Raw genomic sequence first — 25,679 nt, forward strand, 5'->3', positions numbered from 1 at the left:
AAACCAGTGACCTTTTGGTTTGAAGGATGATGGATGCCCAACCCACTGAGCCACATCATTCAGGCTATGATTTCCATTCATAATTTTTTTTTTAACTTTAGGAAGAGAGGAAGGGAGAGAGCAAGGGGGGGCACATCAATTTGTTATTTCACTTGCTTATGCATTTGTTGGTTGATTCTTACATGTGCCTTGAGGAAGGATAGAACCTGCAGCCTTGGCACATCAGGACAACACTCTAACCAACTGAGCTACACGGCCAGGGATCATTTCTTGAGAGCACACAGAGTGCTGCACCTGAAGGGGAGTAGTGAAGCAGTACAGTTAGGATGAATAACAGGGTGGCACAAATGGCTAAGAAAGTTAAGGTGACATTTATTCAGTGTCCTGGCATATTTCTAGCTATATAAGATGCACACGCATAAAATGTTACAATGATTTTCCCTTCACAGAACCTAAAATTCTAGCTGAGGGAAAGAGTCAATCAGCAATGTTCCTAAGTTATTAAGCTACATACTGTGTTAAAAAGTGATGAGTTCTATGGAAAAGACAACAGACCACAATGGGTCAAGAAAAACATTGTGGGACAGGCAAATGACATCACAGTGTGCTCATATCAGAATGATAAGAATACTACTGTTCTTTTTTTTTAATATTTTATTTATTTATCTTTAGAGGGGAAGGGAAGGATAGAGGAAGGAAACATCAATGTATGGTTGCTTCTGGTGCATCCCCTGCAGGGAACTGACCCCTGCTGGAAACTGGCCTGCAACCCAAGCATGTGCTCTGACTGGGAATCGAACCGCGATCGTCTGGTTCGCAGGCCCACACTCAATCCACTGAGCTACACCAGCCAGGGCCAGAATACTACTGTTCTAACATATTTTTAAAGAGGTCAGAAGAGTTTATGTTTTCCTTTCTAATGCATACATGTTTTTATATTTTTCCTGCCATTCAACCCTAAGTAGTCCCTGTGCAGTAATGAGGGACAAGAAGAGATACCAATGTTTCTTTTGTCCTTGATCTTAGGGGAAGTATTTAATAACATTATGTCGAGTATGTAGTAGAATTTTTTTGTAGATTCTTTTTAAGATGTTAAAGACAATCCATTCTACGCTTTTAAAAAAAGCCAAACATGAAGTTATAGCTATCATATACATCTTCTGAATTGTAACATCACAGATATTTTCTGTGAAGTGGGGAAACATTGATTTCTGTATTTAAAATGTTTCAGATGGTCTCAAACTTACAGGAAAGCTGAAAGTACAAAATATTCTGGTATAAAATTAATCCAGATCACTTCTGGCCAAGATGGAGGCGTAGGTGGAAACACTGTGCCTCCTCGCACAACCAAGTTTAAAGACGACAAAGTTTTAGTAACAAAAATGCAACCAAAACACAGAAAATTGAACTGTACGGAAGTTCGACAACAATGAACCATTCAGCCAGACCACTATATGACAAAATTAACACAAAGTCCTCACCACAATCAGGAATCCTCCAAGTGATGCAGTACAGAGAGCCAAAGAGGTATTAGAAGAAACTTCATGTTGCCCTGAGAATAATGATGCAAAGGAACTAAAGCATATTTTAACATAACCTCATTTCATGGCCTTACTTCAGACTCACAGCGTAGTGGCACATGAAGTTTACAGTGATGAAGCACTGAGGGTCACACCTCCTCCCACTTCTCCCTATTTAAATGGTGATTCTTCACAGAGCGATAAGGGACACATGGATATGGAGAATGTGACCAGAGTTCGGCTGGTTCAGTTCCAAAAGAACACAGATGAACCAATGAACTGCTCTTCAGCGCTGACTGGTGTGGCTCAGTTGGTTGGGCACTGTCCAGCATAGCTAAACACCACTGGTTCAACTCCCAGTCGGGGCATATGCCTGGGTCGCAGGTTCAGTCCTAGGTCAGGGCATGTACAAGATGCAACAAATTGATACTTCTCTCTCACATCCATGTTTCTCTTCCTCTTTTCTTCCCCCCATCCCCTCTCTCTAAAAATAAATAAAAATAAAAATATTTAAAAAATTAATCCAGATTAAACAAATGTTTTGCACCTTTTGCTTTATCCTTCATTCTTGCCACACGTGTTTTTGCACAGTGAGTTGACGTCAGAAATATTTTTGTTTCCATACAAGTAAATCCTTCAGCGTGTGTTCTCTAAGAGCATACAGCATTCAGAATTATCAGTGTTAGCATGATCAGGTAACTCAATATGGGTAAAATAGTATTGTTTAATGCAAAATCCACATTCAAAGGCTATCATTCATCCTAATATCATCCCTGGGTGTTTTTCCTGGTCCACAACCTAATCTACAACAGCATACATTTAATTGTCATTAGTCTTCTTATAAAAAAATATTTTATTTCCTTTTAGAGGGGAAGGGAAGGAGAAAGAGTGGGAGAGAAACATCAGTGTGTGGTTGCCTCTCATGTGTTCCCTACTGGGGACCTGGCCTGCAACCCAGGCATGTGCCCTGACTGGGAACTGAGCTGGCAACCCTTTGCTTCACAGGCCCATGCTCAATCTGCTGAGCCACACCAGCCAGGGCTAATTGTCATTAGTCTTTAAAAAAATTTTTTGATTGATTAGAGAGAGACATCAATTTGTAGTTCCACTTATTTATGCATTAATTGGTTGCCCTGACCAGGGACTGAACCAACAACCTTGGCTATAGCGCTCTAACCAACTTAACTACTCACACAGGGCCAGAAATACTTTTGAAACTCTCACATATGCCCTGGCTGATGTGGCTCAGTGGACTGAGCTCTGGCCTGCAAACCAAAGGGTCACCGGTTCAATTCCCAGTCAGAGCACATGCCTGGGTTGCGGGCCAGGTCCCCAGTATGGGGTATGCATCAGGCAACCACACATTGATGTTTCTCTCCCTCCTTTCCACTCTCTCTAAAACTAAATAAAATCTAATTTAAAAAAAGAGAGAGAGGGAAAGAAATGGAAAGCAAAGCCAAACACTGTGAGAGAATGTTGGTAAAGCACATATCAAATGAAGAACTTTATTCCAGAATATATTAAGAAATTGGAGCCCTGGCTGGTGTAGCTCAGTGGATTGAGCGCGGGCCTGCGAACCACACGATCGCGGTTCGATTCCCAGTCAGGGCACATGCCTGGGTTGCAGGCCAGTTCCCGGTTCCCAGCGGGGGATGCATGAGAGGCAACCATATATTGATATTTCTCTCTCTCCTTCCCTTCCCCTCTAAGATAAATAAATAAAATCTTTAAAAAAAAAAGAAATTGGAAACAAGTATTTTAATCGCAGGCAAAAGATATATGAACAGAAGATAAATGGATGGCAAATAAACCCAGGGGAAATGCTTAACATTGAGTCATTAGGAAAATGCAAATTAAAACAATGAAATACTACTACATACCTATTAGAATGGCTAAATAGCCTCTGTCTTATAAATAAAGGTCAGCAGAATGTGAAGAAACTTGAAATATAATATACTCCAGGAGGAAATGTCAAAAAGCATGACCATTTAGAACACAATTTGGTGAGTTCTTAAAAAGTTAAATGTGGATCAACTTCCAGTTTGGCAGTGTAAGTTTTGTGGACCTGCTTCCCACCTGCTTAATAAAACTGTGGAAATAGTCCTAAGGGTGTACAGCAATTGAAGAAACATTCAAGAAAATCTAATATTCAATAAGAATAGCAAGCAGTCATATCTTGACCAAGTCCACTTCCTCTTGCCCCTTCCAAACTTAGAGAGATGAGAAGTCCACTCCAGACTGATACAGCCTAGAACTCAGGGCTCCCCTTCTCTAGAACTCCTAGGCAGAAGGGTTATCTTCTCAGAGGGTCAGGATGTCAGCAATTTTCTCATCCTGCCCTCAGGATGCAAAACTGGATGATGTTCAACTGCTGGCTTAGTGATAAAGGCTACTCTCAGGACTTCTCTCTGTGTTAGGTCAGGTTGACCAGGGGCAGCATGTTCCCTGGACTCCTAAGGCCTGTCTCCACTCTGAACTTCCTGGTGTTGAACAAGGCTAACTAAGTCTGTGGCTGAAGCCTCTCTTCATGTTCACTGTATTCCTAAGGCCCATCTGGTTTGTAAAGTTCCTACGACTGGATCAGAGTAAACTTTTAGTTAGAGGTTTTACCACATTAGTTGCATTCAAGAATTCTTTCCTCTGTGAACTTTCTGGTGTTGAATCAGGTTGAAATGCTGGCTAAATGATTTTGCACATTCACTGCATTCATAAGGCATTTCTCCAGTGTGAATCCTTCGATGTTTAACTAGGCTGGAGCTGTGGCGAAAAAATTTCCCACATTCCCTGCACTCATAAGGTCTTGCTCCAGTGTGAACCCTGTGGTGTTTAACAAGGCTGGAATTCTCGCTAAAGAATCTTCCACATTCATTGCATTTAAAAGGCTTTTCTCCAGTGTGAACTCTGCGGTGTTGCATGAGGCTAGAGCTTTGGCTGAAAAATTTCCCACATTCCCTACACTCATAAGGCCTTTCTCCAGTGTGAATTCTCCAATGATTAATAAGGCTTGACTTGTGGCTATAGAATTTCCCACATTCAGTGCACTTATAAGGTCTTTCTCCAGTGTGAACTCTCTGATGCTTCATGAGGCTTGAGTTGAAGCTGAAGAATTTCCCACATTCGCTGCACTCATAAGGCCTTACTCCAGTGTGGATTCTGTGATGCTGAACAAGTGTGGAATTATGCCTGAAGGTTTTCCCACATTCTCTGCATGTAAAAGGCTTTTCTCCAGTGTGGACTCTCCGGTGTTGAATGAGGTCGGCATTGCGGCTAAAGGATTTCCCACATTCAATGCAGCTATAAGGCCTTTCACCAGTGTGAACTATTTGGTGTATAAAAAGGTTGGATTTGTGGCTAAATAGTTTTCCACATTCATTGCATTCGTAAGGCTTTTCTCCTGTGTGTAGTCTCTGGTGCTGAACAAGTAAGTATTTCTGACCAAAGGCTTTCCCACATTCACTGCACTTATAATGCCTTTTGTTAGGGCAACTTTCGATGTTCCTGTGCGGCTCCCCTGTACTGTGAGTCACCTGATGGTTAAGACCAGACCTAGTCAGCACGTCCTTCTCATTCCGCCCCCCCTCTTCTCTTAAGGGTTTCTCTATACAGTGCAGCTTCTGGTGTTGGTGAGGGTCTGTGCTGAGCACTCCTCTTACGTTAACACTCTGCTCAACCTCTGCTCCATGCCAATGACCTGAAAGCAGAGAAAGGCTGATGAAGTGGATATAGACTTCAGTGAGACCAGCAGCACCCTCACAGATGTGCATCTGACACATCCGGCCATGCGTTCCTGGGACTGGTGGTAGAATGAAGGGCCAGAGATCAGAATGAAGAAGGGCTTACTGTGTAGTGCTGGACCTGGCAAGCTCCCAGATCTGTGGGGCGCACCTTGTGAGCAGCAAGGATACATGAATGGGTGCAGCTTCAAAGCACTCCTATGCAAACGGTTTTCAGCGGGGCCTTTGTGCTAGTTACAGAGGAACACAGTGCAGAAGGGTGTGTTCAGAATCAGAAAAACTGAAGCAACTGAATAGCTGGTGTTCAAGAACTATAAGGATGCCCTCCCCTGACTTGGACCAAGTGCCATTCAAATGCCCCCACAATCCCTGGTCAGGTGGCTTGGTTGGAGCGTCATCCCAATGCATCAGGGTTTTGAGCCTGATGCCCAGTCAGGGCACATGTAAGAGCCAACCAAAAAATGCATAAATGAATGGAACAACAAATCGATGTCTCTCTCTCCCTCTCTCTCTCTAACATTGCCTAGCTTTACTGGATACTGGAGCCAAAGTTACCATTATTGTAGGCAACCCATTCAAGTTTCAAGGAGGTACCCCTTTTACACTACAGGGATATTGCAACAATCTTTATTAAAACAGCTGCCCGTCATGGGAACTCCTAATGCGTAGAGCTTTCCCACCATAGACAGAGATGCTGCTGAATGCATCCTACAATGCTGGAACAAGCGTAATGTCTTGGTCCTGCTCGTCAAAATCACAAAGCAAGGACCTATGGAGCAGTCCCCACCAATGAATGTTACTAACACCACAATATTGCCTGAAACCAGGTACTGCAGGTCTCCTGCTGGTTTTTCAAGATCTAAAAGAAGGAACAGTTATTCTCACTATTTCTCCTTCAGTAGTCCAATTTGGCCAATCTTAAAGTCTTCTACCAACAATGGCACTTAACTATTGAGTACTGAAACCTCCAAGCTCAAGTCCCCATCAAGGCTCCAGGACCTCACATAATGGAATTAAATGACTCTCTCCAAAGTGTGCCCAGCAGTTATTTTGACATGCTGTACCTGGCCAGTATATTTTACTCTGCACCTATTACCAATCAGTCACAGCTGTAGTTTGCCTTTATCTTTTAAAGAACCCAACATACATTTTCTGAGCTGTCTGTGAGTTATTTATTTTTTACAGTTATTTACTTTAGGGAGAGAAAAAGTGAAACATCAATTTGTTATTCCACTTATAGATGCACTCATTGGATGATTCTTGCTTGTTCCCTGACTGTGGATCAAGCCCAAATCCTTAGCACATCAGGACAAGGCTCCAACCAACTGGGCTACCGGGCCAGGGCTATTGTCATCTTAATAGGACTTGCCACAGCTGCAGGAGACGCCACCACTGGCACCCTTACAGCAGCCTTCATCAAGATCATACCGTGACTGCCAACCAGCACCTTTTGGTGGTCCTCTCAGGTAACGTTCAAAGGTTGCACAAAATATTGTCCCTCTGCGACAAACCCATGAGTCTCTAAGCCCAAATAGTCATGGACAACAGATGGGCTCACAACTGTTTACTAGCCTGGAAAGGGGGAATCTGTGCCACTTAGGGTGCCTCTTGCTGTGTGTACATTAATAACTCTCAACAGGTACAAGCAAAGCTACTAGGATTAGGCTACAAGGTAAAAAAATATCTTTCATAACAACCAACACCTTCCAGCAAATTCCCGTAAACCCACAGGTACCTGACCCCACTTAGAGGTGGCTTTTCCCCTCTAAGGACAGTGGCTGGCTGCTGCCTCCATTTCACCCCCTCATCATATGCCTATTGGGACTCCCCTTAGTTGTCACCTTTATCAAAGCTTTCCTTCGGTGGCTAGACCATGCTATCCAGTCACCTTTAATTCTCCACAACCCAACTGGCAAGTGTTATTCATCCCTATTAGTGCTGTTTGTGATGTCGAGACACCACAGGGTCAATCGTATTGTATAATTTAAAAACTTCTGCTGCCTCAACGTCCCCTCACAAACAGGCTGACAGCATACCTGGAGACCAGGTGACCCAACTGATAAGGTGGGCTTCTGACACAAGTCCCCTTTCTGGCCCTCCCATGACTGACCTAGAGACATTCTATTGTTCCAATCACATCCCCTCACACCTTTCTCATGTATTCCCCAACCCCTAATGCCTTTGCTCACTGTCTCCTCCCCACCCCATGCTTGGCTGGGTCCACCCTGTGGGCACGCCCTCCCATATGCCCGCCACCCCCTTGGCATGCAGTGACTATCTCTCTGGACCTGTTGAGCACAACAAACTACTCTGTGTATCCTCCTGTGGCCACACTGATCTGACCATCTCAGAATATAGAACAGGCTTCTGTTGGAGAAGTGAGCATTGGAGAGGACCAGGTGAGAGACAGGAGAGAGAGGTGGGGGATAGCCCTGGGTCAGAAATCAGAGTAGACATGACAAATGGGCCACTGGGAAAGAAAAGATGCAAATCCGGCAGGATCCCTCGCCTTGGCACCAAAACATCAGGGCCCACTGCAGAGATTCTGGCACTATCTGAACCCCTCCCTGAGCTCACACCTCTCCTGTTTCTCCCTCTAAGTACCTCCTGGCATGGCAGCAGTCATGACTCTGTGGGCAGGCAAAAAGGGCTCTCCCCACTGCTTCAACTGGGTAATTTCATGGGTCCTGGAAGATGCAAGTCCTAAGGGAGAGACAAAACAGGTGGATCAAAGCAACCCACCCCATGACAGACCACAGGAAAGAAAACTAAATACTACAGAAAGAACCCTGGAGGAGGGTCTTGCATGAAAAACCCATTCAAATGGTGGCTATGTTGGTGCCTCAATTCCTGCCACAGGCATATCCCATATCAACCAGAGGAAGGGGGTGGAATCTAGGGACAGAACTGCCATGGACCTTCAGTGTCACCAAGAGGCCAAGAATGTGATCCATTAGGCTGACTGCAAGACTTCTCATCTCCAGACCTGGACAGTGTGACTCAGCTGGTAGGAGCATTGTCTCATATAACAAAAGGGCATGGGTTTGATTCCTGGTCAGGTCACATGCCTACGTGGTAGTTTAGTCCCTGGTCAGGGCACATACGAGAGGCAACTGGTATTTCCCTCTCACATTGGTATTTCCTCTCCTTATCTCCCTCCCTTCTCCTTTATTTTTTAAAAATACATTTTATTGATTATGCTGTTACAGTTGTCCCATTCCCGCATTCATTCCCCTCCACCCTGCACATCCCCTCCCACCCACATTCCCCCTCTTTAATTCATGTCCATGGATCGTAAGTTCTTTAGCTTCTGCATTTCCCATACTATTCTTGCCCTCCCCCTATTTTCTACTTACCGCCTGTGCTACTTATTCTCTGTACCTTTTCCCCCCTTCTCTCCTCCCATTCTCCTGTTGCTAACCCTCCATGTGATCTCCATTTCTGTGGCTCTGTTTCTGTTCTAGTTGTTTGCTTAGTTTGCTTTTGTTTTAGGTGTGGTTGTTAATAACTGTGAGTTTGCTGTCTTTTTACTGTTTGTATTTTTTTCCTTTTCTTAGATAAGTCCCTTTAGCATTTCATATAATAAGGGCTTGGTGATGATGAACTCCTTGAATTTGATCTTATCTGAGAAGCACTTTATCTGTCCTTCCATTCTAAATGAAAGCTTTGCTGGATAGAGCAATCTTGGCTGTAGGTCTTTGGATTTCATGACTTGGAATACTTCTTTGCAGCCCCTTCTTGCCTGTAAGGTCTCTTCTGAGAAATCAGCTGACAGTCTGATGGGCAATCCTTTGTAGGTGACTGTCTCCTTATCTCTTGCTGCTTCTAGAATTCTCTCCTTCATTTTAATCTTGGGTAATGTAATTATGATGTGCCTTGGTGTATTCCTTCTTGGGTCCAACTTCTTTGGGACTCTCTGAGCTTCCTTGATTTCCTGGAATTCTATTTCCTTTGCCAGACTGAGGAAGTTCTCCTTTATTATTTGTTCAAATAAGTTTTCCACTTGCTCTTTCACTTCCCCTTCTGGTACCCCTATAATTCGGATGTTGGAGCGTTTAAAGATGTCCTGGAGGTTCCTAAGCCTCTCCTCAATTTTTTTGAATTCTTGTTTCTTCATTCTTTTCTGTTTGGTTGTTTCTTTCTTCCTTCTGGTCCACTCCATTGATTTGAGTCCCAGTTTCCTTCCCGTCACTATTGGTTCCCTGTGCATTTTGCTTCATTTCACTTAGTGTAGCCTTCAGTTTTTCATCTAATTGTGACTATAATCAACCAGTTCTGTGAGCATCCTGATCACCAGGGCTTTGAACTGTGCATCTGATAGGCTAGCTATCTCTTTGTCAATTAGATGTATTGGCTCTGGGGCTTTGATCTGTTCTTCTGTTTGAGCCATTCTTTTTGTCTGTTCACACCTGTTACATATAAGGAGTGGAGCCTCAGGTGTTCACCAGGGCGGGGCAACCCACATCACTAAGTTGTGATGCTGTATGTGGGGGGGGGGGGTCAGAGAGAGAACAATGGTGCTTGCTCAGCTCTCTATTTCAGTCCCTTCCACTGCTTCCCACAAGCAAATTGGGCCCTTCTGGTGCTGGTTCCCGGGTGGGTGGGTTTGTGTATGTTCTAGGACCCTGTGGGTCTCTCCAACGAACTCTCCTGTGAGCCTGGGAGTCTCTCCCAGAACCTCAACCCCCACAAGTGTTTTCAATCAGTGCTTTCAATCGGTGCTTCTCGGCACTGGGGCCCTGGGTTGTGTGGTCTGTTTTGCTCCCCATTTTCGCTTGGTTTATCTGCATGCAAATGTGTGTCCGCTGTCAGCCAGCAGCCTTGGGTGCTTCACTGGGTCTGCCCATTGCCACCCCGCGCCCAGGGTCTGCCAGCCACTGCCTGCGCACCCGGGACCACCAACCACTGCTTTTCCCTGCCGCAACCCCTCTCTGTTGGTCTGGATGAATGGTTGTCGGACTTCCACACAGTACAATTTTCTGTTAGATCTGATTGTGTTTTTTTTGTTTCTACATTTTTGTTGTCCTTAATTTTGGTTGTGCGAGGAGGTACAGTGTGTCTACCTACACCTCATCTTGGCCGTTCTCCTCTCTTTAAAATCAGTAAGCATGGCCTCGGGTGCGTATCTAAAAAAAAATACTCATTGCCAACCCTTTCCCACAAGGCTTTGGGGCAGCTTGGGAACCAAAGGACCAGTGCACAACCCAGGCTTGGGATAGACACTCACAACACCCAGTCCAGGATGGGGAAGGAAGCAGTACCCATGGAATGGCTTTGGGAAGGGCAACCCTGCCCCTAGGGTAAAAGGGAAGAGCAAACCCAGCCCAGAGTGCTTACCCAGAGAGGCCATAAGTGAGAAGTTCTCCAGCATTACACTGCGATACAGACGTCTCTGAGCTTCATCTAGGAGCCCCCACTCCTCCCAGGAGAAGTAGACAGCCACATCTTCAAAGGTCACACGGGCCTGCAAGGATGGGGACAGTTGAGTTTCCTGCAGCCTTCTTTCCCAGGACTCTAGGCATCTACCCTAACATCCACCCTCCTCCCAGACTCCCTGTTTCAGAGGAGAGACGAGGCCTCAGCACCAGTGATGCCCACTTCCTCCCCACAGTCTCACTAATTACTGCTCATCCCTCAGCAACACCAGGCAGCTGGGCAGACAGATGTCATGTGAGCTCTAGGCCTATAGGGCCTCACCCTTCTCCAGCCAGACATTTCACCCGAGAGCCCCCAGACAGTGTTTCCCAAATAATTAAATTCAGGTCACTGTTCTCCCATCAGCCCACAGGACAAGGGCCCAAGGTCATCAGTTTATAGTCCCTCCAACACTGTATATCATTCTGTACCACACTTCCCTTCATGTCCCCAGCCACTATGGTGATGGCCCTGACGACCAGCGACAACCCCCAGGCCTGCTTTGAAGGCCCCCCTACCTGACCCTTATCTTTGCTTTATCCTCAGCCACCCAGAATCGCATGCAGATTTCAGACAGCCTCGGCCCTCTTCATGTCTCTGTTGCAAAGGTGTCCCTCAACAATTTCAGCTTCTCTGGTGCTTACAGGAAGCTGAGGCCCACATGTCTTGCACATCATGCCTACGATTCTCCCAGAGGGTCCCATTGGATCTTGGACTAATTACAGAACCTGTAAGCCACCCACTTTACTGTCATCTCACTGCCTTATCTCCACATCCATTTCATGTCCACTCCCCATGGAAACCCTGGCCACCACCAGCTAGACCCTCCTCACTCCTGTGACCCCCATGGCCCCTGTTCTCTCTCATGTGTCTTTGTGAAGCCCACCACCCTATCCAGGTGTCCAGCAAGAGACCCAGTCCTCGGTCCCACACTCCCCTCATTCATTACCTAACAGCACTGCTACCAGGACTAGAGATGCCTGCTACCAAATCTGACCCACAGCTCCATCCTGGTCCACACCATCGGTGTAGGTGTCTCCAGTCTGAACCCTTCACCTGAACTCTAGGCTTGTGTTTCCAGGTGCCCACTCGACAAACCCACTCAAGGGTCTCTAGAACACCTCAGTTCAATATGACCAAATATTGACTGACTCCTAATATTCCCACTGAAAATTGTTCTTACATCTGGTGGGCAGCTCAGTTGGTTAGAGCGTTGTCCTAATATGACAATGTTGTGGGTTTAATCCCTGGTCAAGGTACATACAAGGAGTAACCAATAAATACATACATAAGTGGAACAACTCATCAATGTTTCTCTCGCCCCTCTCCTTTCTTTCTCTCCCCACCAAATCAATAATTTTGTTTTAATTTAAAAGAAAAAATTATTATTACAACCAATGTTGACATGGTAGTATTTCTCTATTTCTAGCTACTAAGGCCCAACATCTCGGAGCTACCCCCGACTCTCCCTCTTTTCTCTCCCACCCACATCAGAAAGTCAGCTTGGCCCTGGCTGGTGTAGCTCAGTGGATTGAGCGCGGGCCTGTGAACCAGACGATCACGGTTCGATTCCCAGTCCAGGCACATGCTTGGGTTGTGGGCCAGGTCCCCAGTTGGGGACATTCAGGAGGCAACCAATTGATCGATGTTTCTCTCCGTCCTGTTCCCTCTCTCTAAAAATATATAAAGCCTAAAAAGAAGAAGAAGAGGAAGAAGAATGATTCTCCCTCCTAAGTATGATCTCCCCGGGGCATAAAGATGGTCCAGGAACAGATCCCTCCTCAGATACACAGATGTAAGTGAGCAAACTGCTACTCATAGGACACCTGCACTCTGGCACAACGCAGGGTCACCATGTCGAAGTCCAACTCCTAATCTTTTCTCCGAACACTGCTGGCTGTGCTGACTTCCCCATCTACAATATTTCCAGATATTCAGGAAACAGACAAAAACGCAAACCCAACAAAAGGGGCGGGGGATGGTGCTTCATTCCCTTCTTTCTTCACAGCCACGTCTGATAGAGCAAGAAAGCCTGTCCAGTTTTGAAAATCCACCCCAGATCTAATAATTGCTCGCCCCTCTATTGCCACCAGTATGGTCCAATTCGCACCACAACTATTAGTCCATTGTATTGACTTCCTTAAGCAGGGGATGCTCAGTTGGGGCTTTGGGGGTGGGGTGAGAGTGAGGGCCCGGGGGACATGCCCTCACCTGAGCCTGGAACCTCAGCTCGGCAGCGGCCATCGGATTCGGTGGGCGGAGTGGGGCGGGGAGCAGAGGACCAGGTCGGGCCCCAGACATCCCCTCCCCTGACCCAGAATCGGGGTCACCCGGGCGGCGTCACCGAGTCCCGGTCCTCTCGCGCCGCCCCTTCTTATTTAGTGAGCCCCAAACCAGCCAGCCGGACTGAGGGAACAAACCGGTCCCAGAGACCCCCAAAAGTCAACTCCCCTGAGCCCACGCCGGAAGTCCCGCCCAGAGCTTCTGCACTTACAGAAACGACTGTTTTCATTGGTTGAGCACCAGCAATGTGGTGGTGAGCAGTGCCTTCTGGGCAATGTAGTTCTCACAGCGTGAAACGCAGAGGAAGTAGAGCTGCTGAGATCGCAGTGGAGGAGAAATCAGGGTCCAAAACTCAGCCATTTGTCGTCCAGACTATCCTTATTGATAGGCCTGGATTTCAGATTTCCCTGTGGAGCTGGGAGTCCAGGTTTTTTTTTTCTTGAATGATTTAAAGACCATCTCCAGAGGCTCAATAAAGCAGTTTCCTATGTCTGAAGCAGTTACCCATTTCTAAATTCCCCTGCCAAGGGAGGCGCCCAATGTGAAACACCAGGCTGATGAAGCAATCAATACCTGATGTGTGAGAAAAAGCTCAACAACTGTTGCTCCTGGATGAAACCTACATCTCCATTCCTGTAAGCCAGTTAGTGTTTGCTTTACTCAGTTCAGGTGAGAGACCTCCACAACTGCAGACAATATTTATGAGTTTATTTGAGCCAAACTGACAATTGCTGGGAAGCAACATTTCTTTGGACTGAAAAAAATGCTTCAGAAAATGGCAGTGTTGCTGCTTATTTTATGCATTAGAGTAGAAGGAGGACCTGTAAGCAGGGCTACATGAAATTCATTGGTGATAGATAAGTACGGTGGGAGAAAGCAAAGAAGGGAATCACTGGGATTAGATAAAAAGTAGAGACATACTTTTTTTGCATTTGTGAGATAGAACATAGTTAATACTTAATATTTACAGCACATAAAGATGGTATTTGGGCAACCAGATAACAATGAGGGTGTCTGCCTTGAGGAGTCTAAAGAGAAGATTATCCTGACATTTCAAATGTATGTTCTCTTAGATACAAAAGACAACAGGCAAACTCACTTAAGTTAAAGATTGAACTTTGTCAAGGAAGCTGTGGGCCTAGGATGTGACTATCTGCCAAGACTCACTTTTAGTTAGGAAGTTTCCATTTTAGAGCATCCTGTGTGCTTACTTTTGGTCTCTGTGTTTGTGAGGCCCATTATGCAGGCCTCCTCTAAGCTTGTCGGGTTTTGTATAGGGCCCCTTTTGCATCCACAATTCCTCAAAAAAGAAAGAGGCCTGCCCTCACCTGCAGGAGTGCACTAGAGCAGGGAACATGTGCTCCAGGTCCCAGTCTGCCTCGTGTTAGCTGTTCAGGACTTCAGGAAACTGCTTTGCCTCTCCTGGATTGTGTCGCCATACATACAATGAGACAGTCATGCATGAATGATGGGAACTGACATTAGGGAGCATTTTACTAACCCTGAGGCCAACGTTTGAGGGGCTGGTAACAGGAGGACCGAGGCCTTTGCCCCTCTGGTCATCGGTGTCCTTCTGACCCGCCTGAATATGCCAGGTAGAACCTAATTTGTCTTGAAATCACCTTCCTGATGTGTGAATAATGAGGTGAGGTAGAGCGAGAACTGGTGTTGGAGGCAGGGCAGAGTTGGGTAGTCCAGGAATGTGTTTTGGGTAGACTGGCCCAAGGGAGTAGAGTTGGAGGAGTTGAAACCAGAAGTGAAAGCACATGTGGATGTCGGGATGATGGGGCAAATCTCAGGCAATGACAGTTACTCCCCTTAATCCTCCCTGTATCTGTTGGCCAACAGGGCTTCTCCTGTTTTGATTTCTTGGTTGGTGCCCACAAAACACATATTTAGAGAATAGCACTGAAGCTAATGTTTCTGAGACAATGAAAAGACAAGATACATCCCTGTTCTCATGTCACTTACCTGGAAATATAAGGGCTTTTGCATGTTAAAAAAAATTAGCTGCCTCTCAATGTATATGCTCAGATGTTATGCATAGGAATTTCATCATTTTAATTCCATAAGGAGATATATTCATGTCTTCACAGCCAATGAGCAGTTATTCTAGTCAAAAGATGCACCCATCTCTCAATCCTCATACCTTCTCTCATTGTAGGCCTTTGACCTGGGTTCAGCCTTCTTTGGAATTGAATATGTTTTGAATTTTATTTCTGTGCATTTTTGGACCAGTACATTCATCATTTTTTACCTCAAGTACTCTTATGTCACAATTTCTTAAGATATTTTTACTGTGTATAGCAATGTAGTTTGGTAGTTATTTCTTCTGCACAAAAATTGTTCTTGCCCTCTTAATTGCCAAATACATTTAGTATTGTAAAGTATCCTTCTTGTCAGATATTTCTAAGATAACTAAAGGGAATTACATACATCTCTGTATATGGAGAAACAAATATTTTGTGCCTTGTCTGGTGTGGCTAGTGGACTGAGCACCTGCCTCTGAGCTGAAAGATTGCAGGGTCCCTCCCAGGTCAGGACACATATCAGGGTTGTAGGTCAGGTCTCCAGGCAACCAATCGACGTTTGTCTTTCCCTCTCCCTTCCCTTCCCTCTAAACATTAATAAATGTTTTTAAAGTATTTTTATTTATGTTTTTTAAAGGAAATTTCTTTATAAACCAATGAGATCAAGACCAGACCATAGAATTTAAGAGCTATGGGTTTTTTTTTTTAAGATTTTATTTATCTTTAGAGAGGAAGGGAAGGAGAGAAGGAGAGAAATATCAGTGTATGGTTGCCTCTCGTGCTTCCCCTGCCGGGAATTGGCCTGCAACCCAGGCATGTGTCCTGACTGGGAATCAAACTGTGATCATCTGGTTCACAGGCTCGCACTCAATCCACTGAACTACACCAGCCAGGGCTATTTATTTATGTTTTGAGAGAGGGGAAGGAGGGAAAGAAACATCAGTGTGTTTCTCTAGCACGCCCCCTAGTGTGGACCCAGCCTGCAGTCCAGGCCCCCAGTGGGGGACATGTGTGAGAGGCAACCCTACACTGAGGTTTCTCTCTCTCTCTTCCTCCCTTCCCCTCTGTCTAAAAATAANAGGAGAGAAGGAGAGAAATATCAGTGTATGGTTGCCTCTCGTGCTTCCCCTGCTGGGAATTGGCCTGCAACCCAGGCATGTGTCCTGACTGGGAATCAAACTGTGATCATCTGGTTCACAGGCTCGCACTCAATCCACTGAACTACACCAGCCAGGGCTCTTTATGTTTTGAGAGAGGGGAAGGAGGGAAAGAAGCATCAGTGTGTTTCTCTAGCACGCCCCCTAGTGTGGACCCAGCCTGCAGTCCAGGCCCCCAGTGGGGGACATGTGTGAGAGGCAACCATACACTGAGGTTTCTCTCTCTCTCTTCCTCCCTTCCCCTCTGTCTAAAAATAAGTAAATAAGTTTTAAAAATTAAAATAATATGCTTGTAACCATTTCTGGGATGTTACAGAGCTAGTCCCCACTTTTTAAATTTTTATTTCATTTATTTATCTATAGAAAGAAAGGGAAGGAGAGAGGGAGAGAAATATCAAAGTATGGTTGCTGGGAACTGGCCCCTGCTGGGAATTGGCCTGCAACCCAAGCACCTGCCCTGACTGGGAATCGAACCACAATCTCTTGGTTGGGACCTTTTGGTTCTGAGGCCCGTGCTCAATCCACTGAGCTGCATCAGGTAGGGCATCCCAGGTGTTCCCTTCTAAGATGCCTCCAACTCTGTGATTCGCCCTTTGTCCTGGAGGCGGTGCAGCTGGAGCTCTTTGTGGTTGGTGCTGAGAACTACATTACCCAGAATCCTCTGTGACCTTCGGCCAATGAAGGCCCAGTGAAGGGAGGTTTCTGTTCGTGAGGAAGATGTTGGGGCGGGATTTCCTGTTTCCTTCTTGGGCGGATATGTTTTTTTTTTTTTTGGTTTTGGATTAGTCCACCCTAGTGGACTCAGGCTCCAGGACTCTCTCAGACCCTAGTGACACTAGAGGCGGCGATTCTTCCCTAACAAAGGCGAGCTTGAGGCTCGGCTGTGGCACCTCAAGTATCCCCTGGCTGCGGAAGCCTGGTTCCTCGCACTTGTCTCCCGCCAGTTATCCTCTCTCCTCCCCCGCCTTCTCCCCTCCATAGGTTCGGATGGCGCAGGTAGGTGTTACGCCCCCAGGTCCGCCCCTCCTTTTATTCTAAAGTCTCGAATGTGGGCTGTCCAGTCAGGACCAGGGTGGCGGGTGGGCCGCTCGTGGTGGGGTCCCAGTTTTGACAGCCACTATGATGGGACGTGGAAATTCTGGAGGTGCGACGCAGCCAGAGCATTGGGGGCTCTGGGTGATAGGATCAGAGAATGTGAGGAGGAGCTTTGTCTGGAACGTCCGCTTGAGCAGTTTTGCCTTCATTCTGAGGGCGATGAGAGCCGTGGAAGTTTCTGAACAGAGGAACGCGATCTGAGGATTTTATAAATATACCATCAGCTGCTCAGCGGAGAACAGACTTGGGGTGGGGGTTGGGGAGATAAGGACAGTGAGGCACAGCAAGGTGGAGGCCTAGGCTGAGGTCATAGCAGTTGGGTAGGCCTGAGACTGAGCACAGAGAGTTGACAGTAACCCCTGGGTGTTAGTGGCAGGGCAGGAATTAGCCTTTGAGACTCCTTCATGGTTGCTCGTTTTTCATAGTCTCTTATCACGGGTTCTCATGATCTCAGAAGTAATTGTGGACCCTATACAGGTGAGGGGAGGATGTGGGTGCTCTCATAGATTCCACTCCCACCCACATAGTATCCAGGATTATGATATCATAGAACACTTAACTTGTACTGTCCCAGCTCTTGAGTCTGAAGATCCTGGAGAAAGCCCAAGCCCAGGGTTCTGAATCCAGGTTTGAGGTTATATGGAAGAGTCCCCATTTCTTGTAACTATTGGAATAAGGTTTGGAAGGTTGTACCAGGCACGTGCAAGTACTTGGAAGTGAGACAGATTGGAGTTTTCAAGAAACTACAATTGTCAACCCTTGCTGTGTGGCTCAGTCAGTTGGAGCATTGTTCCATGCACCAAAAGGTTCCAAGTTCAGTCCCAATTGGCACTTGTATGGGAGGCAACCAGTTTCTCACATCAGTGTTCCTTCCTCTCCCTTCCTGTTTCTGACTAAAATAAAAATAAAAATACTACTAATAAAACATATTCTTGGGTGAGGATTAAAAATATTTTTAATTAAAAAAACAAAAAACAGCCCTGGCTGGTGTGGCTCAGTGGACTGAGCGCGGGCCTGCGAACCAGAGGATCGCAGTTTGATTCCCAGTCAGGGCACATGCCTAGGTTGCAGGCCAGTTCCGGGGGGCGGGGTGGGGGACACACACACGACACATGAGAGGCAACCACACATTGATATTTCTCTCCCTCTCTCCTTCCCTTCCCCTCTAAAGATAAATAAAAATATTAAAAACAACAACAAAACAAAAAACAACTACATGTCTCCATCATGTCCAATAGGAATCAAGAGCAGGTGGGCAGGAGTTAAGCCTCTGTTCTGAGGGTGGTACAGGAGGTAGTTGATCTGATCCAGGTTTTAACAGGCTCCCTGTGGATACCACGTGGCAAACAGACTGTGTAGGGTGAGGGTTCGGGAAGTTACAGTGCAGACCAGGGAGGAGGCTGCTTTAATATTCTAGGTGAGTGCTAAGAATGGATGGGCCAGAGGAGTGGCTGTGTAGATGGTATAAGTGATTGGATCAGATACTTTTTTAAAATCCCCACCTGAGGATATGCTCATTGATTGTTAGGAAGAAGGAGAAAGAAACATTAATATGAGGGAGAAACATCTATTCGTTTCCTCCGTACATGCCCTGACCGGGGGATCAAACAAAAAACCCTTTGGTGCACAGCATGACGCTCCAACCAACTGAGCCACCTGGTCACAGTGGATCAGTTATTCTGATGTGTGTATGTGTGAGAGAGAGAATCCCCAGGGTTTAGGCCTTATCAGCCGGAAGGGTAGATGCTCCAGCAGCTGAGATGGGCAAGTTAGTACCCATCTCAGAAGTAACTCAACGTGAATATCAGAAGTTTATTTGTGACCATGTGAAGGGGCTAAGATATTCCAGAGAACACTGCATGGAGGTGTTGATGAGCTGGATTCAGGACAGGAGTTCTGTGGACTTTAGGGTGGAATGTTCTAAAGGTAGATGATCGCATAGGAGGAGGTTTAGAAGGGAAAGTCTGCACATCACAATGGTAGTGCAGTCAGTGAGCCAGAAGGGCTAGTGACTGGAAGGTGGGGACCAGACTTGGGAGACAGAGAGTGATCCAAAAGAGTGATGTTGCAGGTGGAAGGGAGTGTAACTGATGGCCCCTGGGCCCTGGTATCAGGTATAAGGCAGACAGGTGAGCATGATCTTAGCAACCTCAGGAGAATTGACTACCATGGTGGGTGTTGTGGCAGGGGATGGGGGCCTGCATATCAGGCCCAGAACTTAGATGGTGCCTTTCTGCCCTCCTTGCTGTGGGTAGACACAGTGATGACCATAGGGACCATGAGACGGCACAGGGATCCTGTGGCACTCAGTCTGATATTTTTTCTGAGGTGAGGAGTTAAGAAGGAATGTAGCAGCACACATGGGTGTCTTCAGGAGATAGGCCACTCACGTACTTGGTTCTCCTCATGATGATGGGCAGGTAACCTTCGAGGATGTGTTCATGCACTTCTCCCAGGAGGAGTGGGGGCTCCTTGATGAGGCTCAGAGGCTCCTGTACCGCGATGTGATGCTGGAGAACTTGGCACTCACAGCCTCACTGGGTAAGGCCCTCACACCCACCCAGGGTCCTGGCGTGGGCTCTGCCCTTCCCGTTTTCCAGGGTGATCCTGGCCTTTTCCTGTACCAGAGCCATGGGCACTGCCTCCCCTCCCCAGTGCTGTGGAGTAGGTGTTGTGGATGCCACCTCTGAGTCCAGAGCAATCCACATGCCTGTTGCTTTAAAGGCTTGTGCGGCTGGCCCAGGAGTGAGGGATCTTATAGTCACCCAGTGGGTCATACCCATCTTGTCCTTGCCTTGACTAGGTGCCTCTGTCCAGGCCCATGGCACCCCGATGCCCCAGGATCTGCCCCCTTCCTATAGCTGGCATTTCTGATGGCCTGCCTATGGCAGGCATTGCAGGGACCAGGGTGGTCAGTCACTAGGACTACTGGATTATTCCTGAGGTTATTTTTATAATATCATTTCTTTGTTGAAAGTTGGGCCACCCAGACCAGTGCTGCCCACTTACCTGTCCTGTTTTTTCCTTAGGATACGTACCTTCCATGCCCTGTGGGGTGGCTCCACTGTGCAATGAATCCTGGCTATCAGACTGGGCACACATGACTACAGCCATGACCAGAGAGGCTCAGGGTGAGCGTGACCTTGGTGAGTGGGAGCAAGCAAAGGTGTCATGTCAAGGCTGGGTCTTAGTCATTGCCTAACCTCTTTGTGCCCACAGTTGTTTTAAAGCCAAGGCCATTGGCCACATTTCATCTCTTTCCCATTTATATACTTGCTTTTTGTGCTCTGCCCTTATATACTTGCTTTTGGCCTCTGCCTGTCCCCAACCTCTGCCTCTACATCTCTCCTGTTCCTCTTCACTGCTCCCTCTACAGTGCTCTCCACTTTGGCCTGTACTTAGTGTGTCAGATGTGCACAAGCCCCAAATCGTCTTTAAATACCAGCCATTTGATTATATCTTTTAAGGGGACACAGCCTTCCACACAACTCTCACTTGTCCACAGCAGCCAAGGCCTCATTGAAATCTGGATGAATTCATTGGAGACCCTGGCTTTCCTGGGCTGTACCCTGCATTTGTGTCCTCCACCAGTCAGAGCACCTTCCCTTCCATGACTTTTAGATGCCATCTGTGTAGCAACCCTTCTCTCAACTTGAGCTTGGACTCCTGTCTTATGGCTTTGGTCTTAGTTCTGTTAGACCCATGTTTGTAACAAGACTGCCCCCTCCAACCTGTTTAGCATTTGTCTGCTTTCAGGTTCTTGGCGTAAAATGGAGGATAAGAAGATAACGTTTAAGCAGAGGGTCTCTACAGAAGGAGCATCACAGGCCAGGACTCCCAAGGCAGGCTCTTCTACTCAGAAAGAAGCCTTTCCCTATGAGACATGTGGTCCAGTCTTGAAAGACATTTTGCCCTTGGCGGAGCACCAAGAAACACACCCTGGGCAGAAACCAGGTGGGAAACAATTTTACTTCAGTGTAGACCTTAACCACCAGAAACAGCATGGTGGAGAGAAACTCTTCAACAGAGATGAGGGCCAGGAATTTCTTGTGAACAGCTGCCCTGTCCAGCCATTGGAAATGCCCTTTATGACTGTGGAGGGTTGTAAAGACTTCTCAAGTAACTCAGGCATTTTCCAGCACCATGCCCCTTGCAGTGAGTGGAAGCCACACACTGGACAAAGACATTATGAGTGCAGTGAATGTGGGAAAACTTTCAACCGCAAAGACTCTCTTGTCCAGCACCAAAGAGTCCACACTGGAGAGAGGCCATATGAGTGCAGCGAGTGTGGGAAAACCTTCAGCCGCAAACCCATACTTGCTCAGCACCAGCGAATCCACACTGGAGAAATGCCCTACGAGTGTGGCATATGTGGGAAAGTGTTTAATCACAGCTCCAACCTCATTGTACATCAGAGAGTTCACACTGGAGCAAGGCCTTACAAATGTAGCGAGTGTGGGAAAGCCTACAGCCACAAATCTACACTTGTTCAGCATGAGAGCATCCACACTGGAGAAAGACCTTACGAGTGCAGCGAATGCGGGAAGTACTTTGGTCACAAATACAGACTCATTAAACACTGGAGCATTCACACTGGCACAAGGCCTTATGAGTGTGTATCCTGTGGGAAATTCTTTAGCCAAAGTTCTGACCTTATTGCACACCAGAGGGTCCACAATGGTGAAAAGCCCTATGAGTGCAGTGAGTGTGGGAAAGCCTTTAGCCACAAACATGTGCTTGTTCAGCACCATAGGATTCACACTGGAGAAAGGCCATATAAGTGCAGTGAATGTGGGAAAGCCTTCAGGCAAAGGGCTTCCCTCATCCGACACTGGAAAGTTCACACTGGAGAAAGGCCATAGGATAGTGGGATAAGTCATCTTGTTCACCAGTGAGAAGAAGCTCTGTGACTTTGAGAGTAGCCATCAACTGGAATTTGAACCCCATCCATCTGAACACTCATTCCAGGGACATTCTTCTGAGGGCCTCTTCCATGGGAAGCTTTCCAGAGCAATATTGCACTTTGTCACCTGCCCAGGACTCCTGCCAGAATTCCATCACTCCCAGTGTCTCTGAAAGAAGCCATCCCTCTATTCAGTGGCAGGGTTCAACATTGTGCAAATATCACCCCAACAAGCTCTGTTAGGCACACCTGTGATGCTCCTTTTCCTACAGGGAATCCTCAGTATCCTGAGCCCATTGATCCTAGTCCTTCCTGACCCCTACCCTGCCCCAACTTGTTTAAACATGGACACGGCCCAGTTTCAGTTAGGAGGATGCAAGTTTTGTTTGCTGGCCACTTGCAGAGCAGGTTTCCAGTTTTTGTGGACTTTATTGGGGTCACATGGTAGTCATGGAGGATTTGTCCATCCTCGATAAGTTCCCTAACTTGGAAAATGCCTACCCCAGTATTCTGATGTTTCAGCAAATTTCTTAATTTTAAAACCACCTTTAATCTTGGGGGTTCAGTTTACTCTGTGGGCTGGGTGGAGGACAGAAGCAGGTTCAGCCAACGTGAAGGGATGGGAAGCTTTAGGAAATGCTCAGTGTTGTGAGCTCAACAGCAGACACAACAGCTCATTCTAATTTCCACCTAACTCACACTGCTGCCCAAGGCCTCTTAGGGAAGGACACCAGTTCTATGTGTCCTAACCTTTTGTCCTGTGTGCCTCTGAGACTTTGAATGGTGGGCATTTGTTGTGGCAACTGCTGGTGGGTCTGGGAACACCATGCACTGGGTCCCGTGTTCCCAAGGGATGTTTCATATTTTCTTGCCCTCTTGAGAAGAACCTAACCCCCTCAGGCTTGCCATCAGCCCTGAAATCTAATATTTAGTAGGCAAATGTCCCTATCCCCTGAAAGAATAGGCAGGAATCACAATCGGTACAGAGACACTGATTAATATGGAATTGGGGACTGCAGCAAACCTAGGAATATAACTTCTAAAGGTGTATCCACAAACAGTCCCTCTACTATGGCACTGGTATGAGGGCTTACAGAAACTCTCAGGGCTCCCATATTCATGTGACTCCTGTGCCTGTGGTCACTATCAAGAGAAATCAAACTTTTTCTACAATAAACTACCTATTTTTAATGTACCATTTGATAAGGTCCAATATATACTTGTGAAACCAAGTTTCCTGATTCCTGTTATAATCCCTCTCCTGACTCATTCCCAGGTAACCATTCCTCTTCTGTCACTAGATTTATGTTTCCTAGAATTTTATATATGATGTATATGGACTAATTTAATATTTACTTATATATCTGACTTCTTTGACTCTGCATGATTATGTGGTGATTTATCAATGTTATTGTGTGTCAGTAGTTCATTCCTTTTTATCCACAAATTTGCTGACAGTGTTCCATCTGAGAGAGAAAATTCCAAAGCAAGCAATCCAGGAAGACTCATACAATAATGAAACCACAGTATGTATTATAACCTTAACTTGAAAGTGATGTGCCATCATTTATTACGTGATCTCTGGCTGACACAGACTAATTCTGCTACAAGGTAGCATGAGGCTCCACAATGGTGAAAATATAGGAGGTAGGATTTGGGTGGGGGGGGCATTTCTTGGACACTGATGACCATAATTATACTTATTTTTTATTTTTCTTTACCTTTTTAGTCTTAAGTGATTAATTACATTAAGTTTCAAGAGGTAAACTAACCTTTCATTTGTGAAGCAGGTCCCACTTGGTCATAATGTATTATTTTTATGTATTGTTGGATTTTACAGCCATGCACTTCACCTCAATTTCATCATTATGTAAACATAATGGAGGCACTTACACAAACAGTCTACTTTGCTAAAGTACTATAGGCAGTTTGAACAATGGTAAATATTCATGTATCTAAACATAGAAAAGGTACAGTAAAAAAAAATGCACTGCATGGAGCACTTACCATGAATGGAGTTTGCAGGACATGAAGTTGGTCTGGGTGAGTGAGTAGTGAGTGATGTGAAGGCCCAGGACATTACCATACATGACTATAGACGTGATACACTGTATAGTTAGGCTACACTAAATTTATTTTTACATACTTTGATTTCTTCAATAATAACATTCGCTAACTTTTTCCTGGAGGGAGATTCCTCCTCTTCTCGCTGCCCCCCCCCCGATTCCCCAATTCCTTTTTACTTCTTAAACCTAATTTCAAAAGTTTTTCAATTCTTGTAATAACAGCTTTAAGCACAAACACATTGTGTAGCTGTATAAAAATGTTTTCTTTATATCCTTGTTCTATAAGCTTTTTTCTATTAAAAATTATTTTTTACTTAAATTTTGTGACCACATACATGAAGACTAGACAGAAGTGGATAATGAAAGTATTAACCTTAGTGGGTCCTTCACATTTTTTGAGTCATGGACAAACTAGCACCTCACCATGGTGGGGGAAGTTGTACCTGGTTCACCACACTCCACCCAGGGTTGACCAGATGGCCCCTAGTAGCTCCATGGCTAAAATGGTGTGTTAGGAAGGGTGTTAAGACACAGTTAATTGAGGCTGCTATTATCTGTGCATTGGTCCCATTGTCGGGCACAGTAATTTTTTCACCTGAAATTGGTCTTTTCCTGCTACCAGATAGGTGGACACAGCCCCTGGCTCTCTGGTGGACATGCAGGACTGTTTTAACAGGACATGACGCACGGCTCTGTTCTTCCTCGATTCTCTGCACCTGACTCATGTGCCTGGGTTGCTGAACATTCAAGGACAGTGTGATCCTCACCTTGTGCACTCCCCACCAGACACCTGGTATGGTTGTGGCAGCCCCATCACCACAGGCTCTCTGTAATGTGTAAAGTGTTCTCTCCCATGGTGGTTGGTCTCCTGCAGAGGGATGCCTTTTTGCAAGAGAGATCAACAACCGTGGGAGGACAGGCCAGGTTGCCATCCTCCCTGGGCTCTCTTTGAAATTTCCTTTAATGATCGCTCCCTACGCTGAAACTGCACCAAACCAGAGATGGACGTTCATAGTTTACAGACACTCTGCCCATAGCCTCTCCTCTCCTTTCTGCCCAGGGACAGTGTGTGGAAGGCAAGGGTGTGAACCTGCTAACTTCGCTGTTCTGTAATTGGTTTCAAGGGAACAGCAGTCAGGGGAAGCTGCCCTACGCCAGGCTCTCCACAGAGCCCAAGGAAGCTCCAGGTCGCCCCTCAGGTGCTTGATGTCAAATGGGCACAGAGTTCCTATCTGACCCCCTCCAGCCACTGCCACAGCATCTGTGCAGGACCCACTCAGGGTGTGTGGGAGGGGAGGGTGACACCTTGTGGGACTCCATAGTGCAAGCGCTACTTTTTGTGCCCACAGGCAGATGCCAACTTGGGGATGAAGCCAGAGATGGGGCAATGTGTGTGTGTGTGGGGGGGGGGGTCTGAATCTTTGAAAACTGCCTCTTCGCAGGTTTGTAGTTCTCTTGGTTGATTTTAAGGAAACC

At 46.3% G+C, this 25,679-nt stretch overlaps 2 protein-coding genes across 8 annotated transcripts; one reads left to right on the top strand and one right to left on the bottom strand.

Annotated features, from left to right (window-relative positions):
- Positions 1-176: 176 nt before the first annotated feature.
- On the bottom strand, positions 177-13,131 carry LOC118998258 (zinc finger protein 773-like). Of its 2 annotated transcripts, none has more exons than XM_037062308.1 (4): positions 12,881-13,131; positions 10,592-10,718; positions 7,859-7,957; positions 177-294 (listed from the first exon to the last, which is right to left on the bottom strand). In XM_037062308.1, exons 1-4 carry the CDS (start codon positions 12,968-12,970, stop codon positions 236-238), a joined length of 375 nt encoding a protein of 124 aa, XP_036918203.1. In that variant the 5' UTR covers positions 12,971-13,131; the 3' UTR covers positions 177-235. The 2 variants fall into 2 exon arrangements, with proteins under 2 accessions (XP_036918203.1, XP_036918202.1); XM_037062307.1 differs by lacking the exon at positions 177-294 and adding an exon at positions 3,267-5,211.
- Positions 13,132-16,955: 3,824 nt separating this feature from the next.
- ZNF772 (zinc finger protein 772) lies at positions 16,956-24,309 on the top strand. Of its 6 annotated transcripts, none has more exons than XM_037062315.1 (5): positions 17,160-17,711; positions 19,655-19,775; positions 20,264-20,380; positions 20,991-21,583; positions 21,920-24,309. In XM_037062315.1, exons 1-5 carry the CDS (start codon positions 17,679-17,681, stop codon positions 22,094-22,096), a joined length of 1,041 nt encoding a protein of 346 aa, XP_036918210.1. In that variant the 5' UTR covers positions 17,160-17,678; the 3' UTR covers positions 22,097-24,309. The 6 variants fall into 6 exon arrangements, with proteins under 6 accessions (XP_036918207.1, XP_036918208.1, XP_036918210.1 ...); XM_037062314.1 differs by having other exon boundaries at positions 17,167-17,711; positions 20,991-21,748; positions 21,917-24,309; XM_037062312.1 differs by lacking the exon at positions 17,160-17,711 and adding an exon at positions 16,956-17,135 and having other exon boundaries at positions 20,991-24,309.
- Positions 24,310-25,679: the final 1,370 nt, after the last annotated feature.

Source organism: Sturnira hondurensis, unplaced genomic scaffold (genome assembly GCF_014824575.4).
Source record: "Sturnira hondurensis isolate 20B ecotype Veracruz unplaced genomic scaffold, ASM1482457v3 Scaffold0013943, whole genome shotgun sequence".
NCBI lineage: Eukaryota > Metazoa > Chordata > Mammalia > Chiroptera > Phyllostomidae > Sturnira > Sturnira hondurensis.

Excerpts from the sequence above, each read along its gene's own strand:
- LOC118998258 (XM_037062307.1), bottom strand. The coding sequence starts at position 12,970 with ATGTCTGGGGCCCGACCTGGTCCTCTGCTCCCCGCCCCACTCCGCCCA. Across the intron at positions 10,719-12,880 it reads AGCTGAGGTTCCAGGCTCAG|GCCCGTGTGACCTTTGAAGA; the intron begins GTGAGGGCATGT and ends CCATCCTTGCAG. Across the intron at positions 5,212-7,858 it reads GACTGCTGCCATGCCAGGAG|GTCATTGGCATGGAGCAGAG; the intron begins GTACTTAGAGGG and ends CTCTGCTTTCAG.
- ZNF772 (XM_037062309.1), top strand. The coding sequence starts at position 17,679 with ATGATCTCAGAAGTAATTGTGGACCCTATACAG. Across the intron at positions 17,712-19,654 it reads TAATTGTGGACCCTATACAG|GTAACCTTCGAGGATGTGTT; the intron begins GTGAGGGGAGGA and ends GATGATGGGCAG. Across the intron at positions 19,776-20,263 it reads GGCACTCACAGCCTCACTGG|GATACGTACCTTCCATGCCC; the intron begins GTAAGGCCCTCA and ends TTTTTTCCTTAG.